Source organism: Coenobita brevimanus, chromosome 54 (assembly GCF_032717465.1).
Source record: "Coenobita brevimanus isolate Jiangsu-jjx chromosome 54, ASM3271746v2, whole genome shotgun sequence".
Lineage (NCBI taxonomy): Eukaryota > Metazoa > Arthropoda > Malacostraca > Decapoda > Coenobitidae > Coenobita > Coenobita brevimanus.
In genome coordinates, this window is record NC_137007.1 from 662501 (window position 1) to 675091 (window position 12591).

Below are 12591 nucleotides of genomic sequence, written 5' to 3' on the forward strand. Positions count from 1 at the left end.
GAGGAGGAGGAGGAGGAGGAGGAGGAGGAGAAGGAGGAGGAGGAGGAGGAGGAGGAGGAGGAGGAGGAGGAGGAGGAGGAGGAGGAGGAGGAGGAGGAGGACGACGACGACGACGACGACGACGACAATTTACGATGATGATGATATACCACATTAATTTCTTTTTTTCCTCTTTTGCAGACCAACTGAAATGAGGACCAACACTTCAGCCACCACCTCCAGCACCACCACCACCAGTCTCCACCACAGATGGAAGTGCCATAATCATCACCACCACGACGGAGAAGCATCACCACACCACCACCACAACCAGAATGAGAAAAGTGAAGATCTGACAACCCACCATCATCACCATCATCATCATCACCACCACGACTCAATTTCACACTCCCCTACCCTCGACAATCATCACCGGCTTCATTACCACCATCACTTAAATTCCCACCACCATCAACACCATTACCAACACTACAACCACCACCAATACCACCACTACCATCACGACCATCACCATCAAAATCTCTTTCCCTCCTCCACATCACCACCAAAAAAAACATAATAACGGCCAAGAAGAAAGCCAGAAAACATGAGCAGAAAATAAGATGCACGCAAAAGAGAAAGACGATATATTAACAAAACCATCAACAGACTCAAGCCAAAGGGACCTAATCATCAATATCTTCAGTGTCATCAATACCATAAGGAGCAAAGTCAATGGAACCAAGAGCGAGTTGGCTGAAGGGACTACCATCAGAGGATAAAACAGGGTAGCCGGTCGATAGATAAGGAAATGGGGCAATCTCTACCTAGACTATCAAATCAGCAGAGTCTTAGCTGGGTCAGTAGTGTATGTCTCAGGTAGCCAGGTCGGTAGATAGGCAGCTGGTGTCTAGTTTTAACAGTTAGGAATTAGAGGATCAGTTGGATGTACAAAAAAATCCACTCATGAGTCTTTAGCATCAGGGAATAATAGACATAATGAGATGAGCAGAAATATGTGAGAAATTCAATACATCTACAGCCACTCAGGCACCTCAAACACAAACGAGAAATAATAAAATAGCGATAAGTGTTAACAGAGAAAATATTGATACTTTCACAGAACAGTATTTCCGTCAGAGCCAAGTAAAGTAAAAAAATAAAAAAAATAAAAATCGAGCCACAGATACTTCCCTACCGTAGTAAACACTTGGTCCTAAGATTTCTCTCTCAAAGCGTAAGTAACGTGAAATCCAAAATCAGTGCAGCTCTATCTAGCAATGGTACAGCCATACTTAGATTACAAAGTGCAGTTATGATGCTAATATTATAGAATGGGTATACTGAACCGTACATTGATTTAGAAAATGTGCCGAAAATTTTGACAAAAACGATATATGAAATGCAGTTCGTACGCTCTCCTATGAAAAGTATAAAAAATTAACTTTATGCTCGCTAGTGAGCCGTACAGTAAGGGGTGACGTGACTGAAGTGTCTTAATGGATGAAGGAAAGTCCTTAAAAAGTCAGCAGACGAAACAGAATTCGACCAAGTGGATACTAAAAAAGAAATAGGTTTTTTTGAGGAGATAGGAATATGCAAAAAGAGGATAACTGCAGTAGGCTAGTTGGTCCATGCTAGGCAGCTCCTGTAATGATAGGTAGGAGCTTGTTTGGGAATAGGGTAGTGGATAAGTGGAATACAGAACCCAATGATTAGGTGATCCTTCCATTGAGAGCTAAAAGAATAGGCTAGATAGGCATGTAACTGTAAGGGGATGGTAGTGAAACTTGTCCCAATTACAAAAATCATACTTTCCTCCCCTTCCCCCTTTCTTTTACGCCTGTCCACCAAGGGATATGCTTTTATTTCCTTCTTTCCTACAAAATGCCCAAGTTATTTTTTTTACACTACGTGGTGTTACTTCTCTTTCCTGCCGGTTTCGCCTCGAGGGTTTGGTGGGCGGGGGACAGCATTCTCCTTTACTATCCTTGTCTTATTGTAGTCCTATATTCACAGTCTTACAGGAGCTTCCTTGCATGAGCCAACCGGTCTACTCCAGGTATCGTGTTTTCATATGTGTTCTTGTGTTCTCTTTTCAGATCAGCACCCTGACTCGACATCAACTCAGCATTCCCGTCTACTGATTTCGGGACCACAGGAGAAAGAGTCAGCATTTACAGCATCCGAACAGCAGCCTGCATCAACCCAAACTCAGCATGACAATCAGCTAATTTCAAGGTTACAGGAGGAGTCAGCAATGATTCGTGTCTCGTGTTCACACTTAAATTCAAGTCAGCAAAGGGAAGATTCAGTATTTACAGCATCCGAACAGCACTCTAACCCAATTTCAACTCAACATAATTGGCCTTTGATCTCAAGACTGCAGGAGGAAGAGTCAGCATTTACAGCGCCCAATCAACACTCTGAATTAGGCCCACATCAAGTATCAAAGAGGCAAGGGGAGCAGTCAGCAAATACAGCATCCGAACAGCATCTCAACTCAATGACAACTCAGCAGCAAAACCCACTCATGTCCCGATTAAAGGAGCAAGACCACTCAGCATTCACATCAGCAACACAACACTCTCGGTCACGCTCAAATCCAATCTTAAGTCTACGGGACGAACCTTCACCTTTCACTGCATCGAAACAGCATCTTAACACAAAATCAACCCTTCTCTCCAGCCTCAGTGACGATCAATCAGCATTCACAGCAAAAGCTTCTCAGCACACTAAACCAAGCTTGTCTAGAGCGGTCAGTCAGCAGCAGGAACGCTCAGCGTGCACAGTATCCAAACAGCATCCTAAATCAAACTCATCTCAAATTTCCACCTTGCAGGAGGAAAAGTTAGGATTCACAGCACCTAAACAGCATCGAAAAACAGCCTCAACTCAGCGCGACAGACCTTTTATTTCCAGGATACAGCACAATCAGTCAGCATTCACAGCATCCAAACATCACCCATCTCACCAGGATAAACATTCACCCTTCGTATCATCCAATCATCACCCTGAAACAAACTCACAAAGGGTACAGGAAAACCAAACCACGATTACAGCAACTACACACCTGAAATCACCTGTACTCTCGAGGGGACAGGTTAATCAGTCGGCACTCACGGCTCCAGAACTACATCCTAAATTCAGATCCTCTCAACAGGAGCGAGAAGAGCCCGCGTTAACGGCACCAAAACAGATCCGTAAGTCACGCTCACATCAAATCTTAAGGGAACAGGAAGGCCAATCAGCATTCCCCTCAGCATCAAAACAACATCCAAAATCAACACCACCTCAGCAGGACGAAGAAGAGTCAGCACACACATCAAAACAGCAGCTTGAGCCAGGTTCACGTTTAATCTCTAGTCTACAGGAAGAACACTCAGCATTACTGTCAGCGCGTCAGCAGCCAAAATCAAGCTCGCATTTATTCAGTCTAAACGGGAATCAGTCAGTTTTCACATCAGCCCCACCTCAGCAACAAACTCCTATTCTCTCCTACGAACGGCCGGTGAATCAGTCAGCATTTACCCCAACCAAACAGCATCCAAAACCATGTCCAACTCAGCAGAGAAATCAGTCAGCATGCACAACACCTCAGCACTCCCAATCTAGGCCACATCAAAACTCGAATGTACAATACGATAAATCAGTATTCTCATCAGCACCTCTTCAACAGCACTCTAAATCAAGATCTCACCACGAGAAGGTAGAGTCAGCAGTTAAAGCAAAACCTCAGCACCTCAAATCCTATCTAATCCCCAGACTAAAGAACAACCAATCTGCCTTCACAGCAACAAAGCGACATCTTAAACCAAGCTCATCTCAAGGTCCTAGTCTACAGAAGGACCAGCCAGTCTTCATTACAACCAAACAGCAGCTTAAGTTCTCGCGTCAACACTCAAGCGCACAGGAGGAACATACAGCACTCACCTCATCACCACCTCAACAGCACACCCCTCTCCTCACCCACCTACATCCCCTGCGAGTGTTTCTCCTGGTGGCAGCTCTTCTACAGGCAGGTGCTCTGGGGTGTCGCATATCTGAGTTCACCTGCGGGAATTATGAGTGTGTTCCAGCCGACGCTTACTGTGACGGACACCCCGACTGCTCTGACAGGACCGACGAGCCTCGAGACTGTTCACGTGAGTATTCAGTGTTTTATTTTCCCTTCCCGTGTTCTCGCAGATTTAGGTAGATTTGTACAGTCAGTTCTCCCAGGCTTAGGTGAATATCGAAGTAACTCAGTGACAGGTGTTTCTAGGCCAGGTCTCTGGGAGTGTCTGGCAGATATAGTAATCTACTGGTATATTCTTTTCACTCTATCTTGGCCTAAAATTGACACCTCTCTATCTCGAGTGGTAAGCTTCAACAAGAAGTTAACACTAGAACATAAGGCTAGTCACAAAAAGTGCTATGGTAAAGATGTAGCCGTGATATTTGTCTTAATGTGCCGTACTGCTGCGGAAAATAAACTGCAAAGGAATGAAATCTAAGTTAAGGAGAAAAGTTAATTAAGAACACAGTAAGATCAATTGGAGGCGTTCATGGAATTTGATACCAACTTCTTCAGAACGAGAGCTCATTCCTACCTTGAAAATAAAACCATAAGGAGGCCGCAAGAATAGAATATAATTGACTCACTGTAATAAAGGCACTGTGAGAAGGTGAAGACTGTACAATGAGAACAGGGGGAGAATGGAAAGAGTGAGAGGGACGAGGAAGGGGAGAGAGCACGAGACTGAGTAATGAGATAAAGCTGAGGTGAGAGAGAGAGAGAAAGAGAGAGAGAGAGAATGATCCTTCTGACTAATCCGCCACTCACACGCTGGTGATGGGTGTAAAAAGTAAACATAATATTCAACACACACACACACACACACACACACACACACACACATACACACACACACAGATAGATAGGTACAATACAGCTAGCCAGACAGATATACAGATGGATAGATACAGATAAACAGATAGCTATTTTCCCACAATACATCGCCCTCTCTCATATCCCCTTCTACCTTCTTTCTCTCATGTTCCATTTTCCTTCGTGTAAAAAAAAAAAAAAAAAAAAAAAAAAAAAAAAAACTTTAAAATCATGTCCATTTATCTTGATCATTCTGGGATTTACCTTTCCATCCTCCCCATTACACCTCCCCACCTCTCCCTTCAACAGATTTCTCCCCTCCCCTTCTCCCCCACCTTCCCTCTGACCATTTTACTTGTTCCTCTCCTCCCGCTCCCCCTCTCTCCCCTCCCCTTCATCTTCTCTTTCTATCTCATCTCCCGTTCTCCTCTTTCCTTACTCCTTCCCCCTTCTTTCCTCTTCCTTCCCTCTCCTCCCCTTCCCTTCCTCCGAATCCTCCTTTTCCTTCCCCTCCTATGATCTTTCTCCCCTCTCTCCCCTTCTTCTGCCTCTCTCCCCTATCTTTATAAATCCTCCTTTCCTTCCCCTCATCTCTCTCCTTTGCATGTAACCCTCTCCTTCTTTCCCCCCTTTCTTCTCTTTCTCTTTTCCAATTTACTGCATTTTCTTCCCCCTCCCTCTTTCCCTTCCTTCCCCCAGTGTCCTCCTTCACCCCCCTCCCATCATTTATCTTTCCCCTCCCCCTTCCCCTACCACCATTTTTCTCTCCCCTACTACAGTTTTTCTTTCCTCCTCCTCCTTCTAGGTTTCCTCCCTCTCCCCGTCCGTCAGCTCATTCTCTCCCCTTCACGTCACCCCCCTCCATCTCCTCCCGCCACAGTTCACTCCCCTCTCTTCCTTCTCCCCTCTTTCTACCAACATTAACATCACTCTCCTAAAACATACACAACATTCCTCCCTCCTCCATACCCTCTCCCCCTCCTCCGACCCATACTCATCATTCTCTCTTCCCCTCCTCCTCCCCATATCACCATCCTCTCTCCCCCTCTACCCATACCATCATCCGTCCTCCCCCTCACTCTCCTCCAACTCCTCCCCACTGATTTATCAGTCCCCCCCAACCCCCTCCAACTTTCTTCCTCACCCTTTTTCAACCTTTCTCTCTTTCTCCCCATCCCTCTCACTAACTTTTCCTCTTCTCTCTCTCTCTCTCTCCTCCACTATTAATACCTCCTATCTTCTCCCCCTCCCCTACACTTTACCTATCTTCCCCTCCTCATTTCCATCTACCTCTATTAACTTCCCCCTTCCTCTCCCCTTTACTATTATTAACTCATCTCCTCCCCTCCCCCTTATCTCCCCCCTCTCTCTCTTTCTCCCTCTCTCTCCTAACTTCGTCCACCACATAAAAGAAGTCCGGTTTTTCTTCATCAATTTCCCACATCGTTTTCAAGAGCCTCCCACGCTGCCCTGAAGACTGAATGTGGCCCTGATGGAATTAACGTGGGAGGAAGGGGGGGGGGGTGCTTGTAGGTGGTGTAGTGGTTTACGAGGCCAATGGGGAAGGAGCCAGGTACAGGGCAGATGGGTTTGATGATTGTCCAAGAGGCGGCTGGAGTGTTTCCGATCATGAAATGCCATCAGGGGCGAAGGACTGTCACCCACCCAAAGTTCCACGAATGAAGAGGCTTCCCTTAGTAAATAAATCGCTTGCAGACAGGAAGAATACAAAGAAAGACGTTGCTTTTGTGCTTAATAATAAAAATAATACCAGAAATAAAGGCAATACGTAATAATTATGAACTGTCAGCGCCTCAACCAAGCTAAACAGAATCACTCGACAGCTTAAAAAATATAAAAAAGAACGCGACCATCCTCCCCCTAGGGTCAAAACACCCCGCCAAGGAAAGAAGGCGGGAGAGAGGAGCGGAAATTATTCAGGCTCAGCGAAGGAAAGAAAAATGTGTGCTGAGAAATGGAGCTTCATTAACCCAGGAAAGGATAATTTATGGGCCAAAGGAAACTCCATAAATCCGGCCACAATGGAGACTGAGGAAGTTTGATCGTGAAAGGCGAGACGAAGAGAAAGAAGTCGAGTTTTTTCCACTTTTTCTTTTTTCTTTCCTTTTCTTTTTCGTTATTCTCTTTTTTTAGCCTCTCAATGGAAGGAAAACTCTCATATTTTACTCCAATTTCATTTTTTTTTCTCTTTTTCAATTTGCTCTTCTTTCCTTTTCATTTTCGTTTTTCTCTTTCTTTAAACCTCTCATTGGAAGGAAATCTCTAATATTTTACTCCAATTTCTTGATGACTATTTAGCTTAGGAGAGTTTGTGATTTGTGAGGGGGAGGGAGACGTATAGATCCTATGACCCCGTTAGGCTAATAATGCAATGGTCTCCCATAAAATTAAAAATATACTTATCCTCCACAGGTAGCCCGAATCAATATATCTGGATTTTTTGGAAACGGGTGTATTTGAGAGGGGGGGGGGAGTCTAGTTGAAAAAAAAAGAAAAAAGAAAAAGAATGAAAACTCACACCCCATTCCAAAATTCTGTGAACTTAAGATGAAAATAAAAAACTTTATTCCCTGAGTTTCCTATTTTTGCGTGACCCCTAGTGATCAGATTTCTCGCCGTCTCCAGTGTCACCGATTTAAGATGAAGATGAAGATGAAGAAAAAGATGATGATAAAGAAGAAGATGAAGAAGACGAAAGATGAAGAAGAAGAAGAAGTAGAAGAAGATTACCTGAATGATGATGATGATGATGATGATAATGATGTGTTTAGATTCCAACCACTTCAAATATAGTTGTGTGGTTAGGATTGTGATGATGTTTGTAAAGACACAGGGCCGTAAACACACACACACACACACACACACACACACACACACACACACACACACACACACACACACACACACACACACACACCAGAAATTACAAGACATAACTTAAATTGTCCGGCTAAAAACTAACTGAAATAACTTGGGTGGCTTTAGAAGGAGGTGGACTAGTTTGGTATAAAATAGATTGACTAAAACTGACTGATCTGAGAAAAACTTAATGAACTATGTAAACTAAAACTTCCTACACAGAAAAACTATACATATCTATGGAAGAGGGTCCAAGTCGGGCTGAAACTGTTGAACTTCTGAATGCACAACTTTTCAATATTTGGGACACAGTTTTATTCTACGTCTAAAATTTTATGGCACTGCAAACTCAAGACACAAATTTTAGGGTGGGATTGCGTGTGTCCTTCCCGCAACAAATGCAACACACGTCAAAGTTTGGCCAATTAAAGTTTTGCTGCTTCCTGTGTGGGCCATTTGCGGACATCAAAAGGACACCATTTGCGGACATCAAAGGACACCATTTGCGGACATCAAAAGGACACCATTTGCGGACATCAAAAGGACACCATTTGCGGACATCAAAAGGACACCATTTGCGGACATCAAAGGACACCATTTGCGGACATGAAAGGACACCATCTGCGGACATCAAAGGGGAACTGACTCTTTTGTTGACACTGGCTTAAATAGAATGTGAGGGAGGACATTATTCTGCTTCTGGCTTTAGATTTCTAAAGCCAGAAGCCTTAATCCGGCAAAGGGTGGCCACAAACAAATCGCCTCCACGTCTTCTTGCCATTTCGCCGCCCTCCCCCCAACTTACACCCCCCTCTCATTTGCCTCCCTACTCATCCCTCCATCTCATCCTCGGTCTCCCCCTCCCTCTCTCCCCTCTCCAGTTTATTCGTTCATTTTGTTCGTTCGTTTACAAAGCCTCTAACCTGTTTGCATGTACCGGCCTTGGTCACCTGATAACGATTCTCCAGGCTGCTCGATCCCTGGCAACCTCTCTATTCAGTCCCTTATCCCTGGGTTCTATTTAACAGCAGAAATCAGGACGACGCTGTGCAACCAGCTCAGACTCTCTCTCTCTCTTTCTCTCTCTCTCTCTCTCCCTCTCTCTCTCTCTCTCTCTCTCAGGATACGTATGGGCCACAAATCAACACAGGCAATCATTCCTTACTTTCACGGCTGACAGTATGGCAATTTTATGCTTGATTGCTTCCACTGCAACCAATAGGACGAGAGAGAGAGAGAGAGAGAGAGAGGAATGAATGGTGTAGAGTGAGTCTATAGAGTCCTTTGTTGCACTGAAACTAGGATGACTCTCTCTCTCTCTCTCTCTCTCTCTCTCTTCACTCCATAATTCCATTCTTCTCTCACCTGTCCCCCCTTCTGCTCTCCTTTCTTTCATTTTTCTCTCGCTTTTTTCCCTTATTCCCTCCCTTCTTTCACCCTTCCCTCCCATCTCCCTTTTCTTTACTCCTTTCTTTCATCCTTCCCTCCTATCTCCACCTTCTTCCCTCCCTTCTTTCATCCCCATCTCATCTCCACCTTCTTCCCTCCCTTCCTTCATCCTTCCCTCTCATCTCTTCTTCCCTCCCTTCTTTCATCCTCCCCTTCCATCTCCCTCCTCTTCATCCCTTTCTTTCATCTCTCGCTTGTCTCCCCTTTCTTCCCTCCTCTCTTTCTCCTGTCCCCCCTTTCATCTTTCTCATCTACGCCACTACCACCCCCACCTCTTTTGCCACGAGGTATCTTAATAGGTAAAAAAGAAAAAAGAAAGTCGTTTGGCTGTAGGAAGCATGAAACTAAATCGAGGTCATAATCTTAACTACCGGAGCTCTTCCCTACGCAGATGAAATTCGTCTAAGCGAGAGAGAGAGAGTACTGTATACATCCCTGGAGAGCATATACAACAAAAATATATACATTATGGGGCTTGCTAGGTTAAAATCCCTTCGGTACAGCAAACACCATTCTTAATCCACGTCAGGGCCAGAAGATCAATATTTAGGTTAGAGGTTAAAGAGTGTAATTTGGGGCGGTGCAAGGGAGGGAGCAGGGTGGTGAAAAATATGTGAGTGATGAAACAGTGTGACAAAGTATCCAATTCACCTAGAGACACGGAGGCTGCGGCAGGAGGAGGAGGAGGAGAGAGGAAGAGGAAAATACAGAGGAAGAAAGAAGGAGTGAAGGGGGGAAAAGAGGAGAAAAGAGAAAGACAAAAGAGGTGAAATAGGAGAGCGAGGATGAGGAGGAGGTGGACAGCGAGGATGAGGAGGAGGTGGATAGCGAGGATGAGGAGGAGGTGGAGAGAGAGAGGATGAGGAGGAGGTGGAGAGCGAGGATGAGGAGGAGGTGGAGAGAGAGGATGAGGATGAGGTGGAAGGCGAAGGAGGAGAGGGAGAAACGACCCAATTAACCCACGACACGGAGGCTGCACATGGAGGGAAGGACGAGGGGGAAGAGGAGGAAGAGGAGGAGGAGGAGGAGGAAGAAGAAGAAGAAAACGAGAGACGAAGAGGAAGAGGTAAGTAAGGTAGGTAGCAGGCGAAGGAAGGAAGAGAGGAAAAGAGGAGAGGAGGAGACGGGAAGGAAGGAAAAGTAGGAGGGATGATGGAAAAAAAAGAAAGTAATATATTTAACCATATTCTGCTCACTTTGATCGCCATCTTGAATGCTGAGTTATATAAAAAATAAATTAAATAAATAAAACTAGAATAAAGTACTAGTCACGAAGAAGTGCTATGGGAAGGAAGAAGAGCCATAGTATTGTCTTCCTCTGCTTCTGAGCTACGGGAATAAAACAAAACAATGAAACTATCGGTAAAGTTAAGGTGAGTGAATTATAGGAAAGAAAGAAGAAAGGAAGAGGAGGAGGAAGAAAAGGAGAGAAAGAGTGGAAAAGGAGGAGGCAAGAAGAAAGAGAAGGTAGGGAAGGAGAGGAGAATGAGGAAAGAGGAAAAGAAGAGAAGAGGAGGAGCGAGATAGAAAAGAACGGAAAGAAGAGAGATTAATAGAAGGGAGTTGTGAGGAAAAATGAGAGAGAGGAAGGAAGGAGGACGAGGTTTGTAAATCATGGGGTAAGAATAAAGAAGGAGGAAGTAAGGAAGGAATAAAGATGAGAGAACGGAAAACGATACACACACACACACACACACACACACACATACACCTCTCTCTCTCTCGTAGCACACCCAACTTTGACAGACAGACTTATTCACCGATCCCCTATTCAAGACTTAAAAACTCAATTATTCCCATGACATTATCGCCCCTATGTCAGGTGCTGTAAGGGGTGTTTTTGTGTGCTCTGGGACGGCTGATACGTCCGTGTGGTTTTGAGTAATTTGAGAAGACGTTTTTTAAACTATATTATTGATGTCGAGATTGGGAGAATTGATGTTATTTTGATGCCTATAGTTTTTATTAGCATGTATCATCATCATCATCATCATCATCATCATCATCATCATCATCATCATCATCAATCATCACCATTCTGAACTGTCCTTCCCTCGTCTGTACGATATACAACAAATCTTACGAAAGGGAGATACAGGACGACTATGCAGTATCACGAATCTTAGTTACGAATAAACTGATCGTAAGCTTGATCCTGAAGTGTTCTTCCTTCGTGTGTCCCAATTAAAAAGAATCTTACGTACGACAAAAGAAGTGATGGTAAGTTTGTGAGAAGTCAGAAGGAAATCAAGAGAAAAAATGGTAAGATCATATTCACAAAAAGACATCGTAGTTACAACGAGGAAAAGTTCGTAAACTTAAATTTGCACTCTTTCCCATATAAAGTTCATCTTAGTTACGTGATGAAAGTCATTTGTATATGAGTTTGTGAAATCTGATCCAGGATGGGTGGTGGCGTGTTGACTCTGGGTAGGGATTTCATCTTTACAAACATGTTCTATATCCATCTAAATCATTATTCTCTCTCTCTCTCTCTCTCTCTCTCTCTCTCTCTCTCTCTCTCTCTCTCTCTCTCTTTGGCATCTCATATACCCGGTAATCTAATCTCAACCAATTTACTCTAACCTATCCTAACCTAACCTAGCCCAACCCAACCCAACCCAACCCTGGCATACCCTACCTTACCCAATCCAACCCAGCTCAACCGTACCTAACCTAACCTAATCCAACCCTACCCAACACAACTTAACCACAGGCTTCTCTTTCCTTCTCAGCGTGCAACAGGACTTTCTACGGTGATGTGGGCAGGAGTTACGAGGTGAGCGTGCATCGTCCCGTTAATATGCTGACCACCTTTACCTGTCACCTGACCTTTGTGGCGGAGGGCGACCTGTACGGCGATATTGTGCAGCTTATTATACAGGACTTCAAGTGAGTATTACTGATGGAAACTGATGGTGGATAGATGGATGAATAGACGGATTTAGAGGTTAAAGAACGGCATAGGTATTACTGATGGAATTGATGGAATGCATGATGGATAGATGGAAGAACAGAAGGATTGAGATGTTAAAGGAAGGCAGGGAAAGAGATGGAAAGACAGATTACAAGATGGTTGCTGACTGATTCACTGATTGAGGAAAAGATCAACAGAGAGATAGACAGACATACGGAGAGACAAACAGAGATAGACAGAGAGACAGACAGACAGATTAACTGACTGATTGATGGATAGAAAAATATGATGGTGGATGGATTAAAACAACTCTCTCTCTCTCTCTCTCTCTTCGTAAAAGCTGCACGTACCAGTTAGTCTCTCTAGGGATGCATATATTGTCCCTCTCTATCTCTTTCCTCTTTTCCTCTCTCTGTCATCCTCATTCATTCTCTTTTATCTCTTTCATTCTCTCCAGGGATGTATGCTCTCTCTCTCTCTCTCTCTCTCTCTCTCT

General features: G+C 44.2%; 1 protein-coding gene across 1 annotated transcript in view; it reads left to right on the forward strand.

The window, feature by feature from the left end:
• Positions 1-12591, forward strand: part of LOC145400979 (uncharacterized) — a 32097-nt gene that overhangs the window by 14185 nt on the left and 5321 nt on the right. Inside the window, exons 2-3 of the mRNA XM_080273339.1 lie at positions 2082-4124; positions 11914-12070. Of these exons, the coding sequence (XP_080129465.1) occupies positions 2082-4124; positions 11914-12070 (2200 nt within the window). The remainder of the gene's footprint in view (positions 1-2081; positions 4125-11913; positions 12071-12591) is intronic.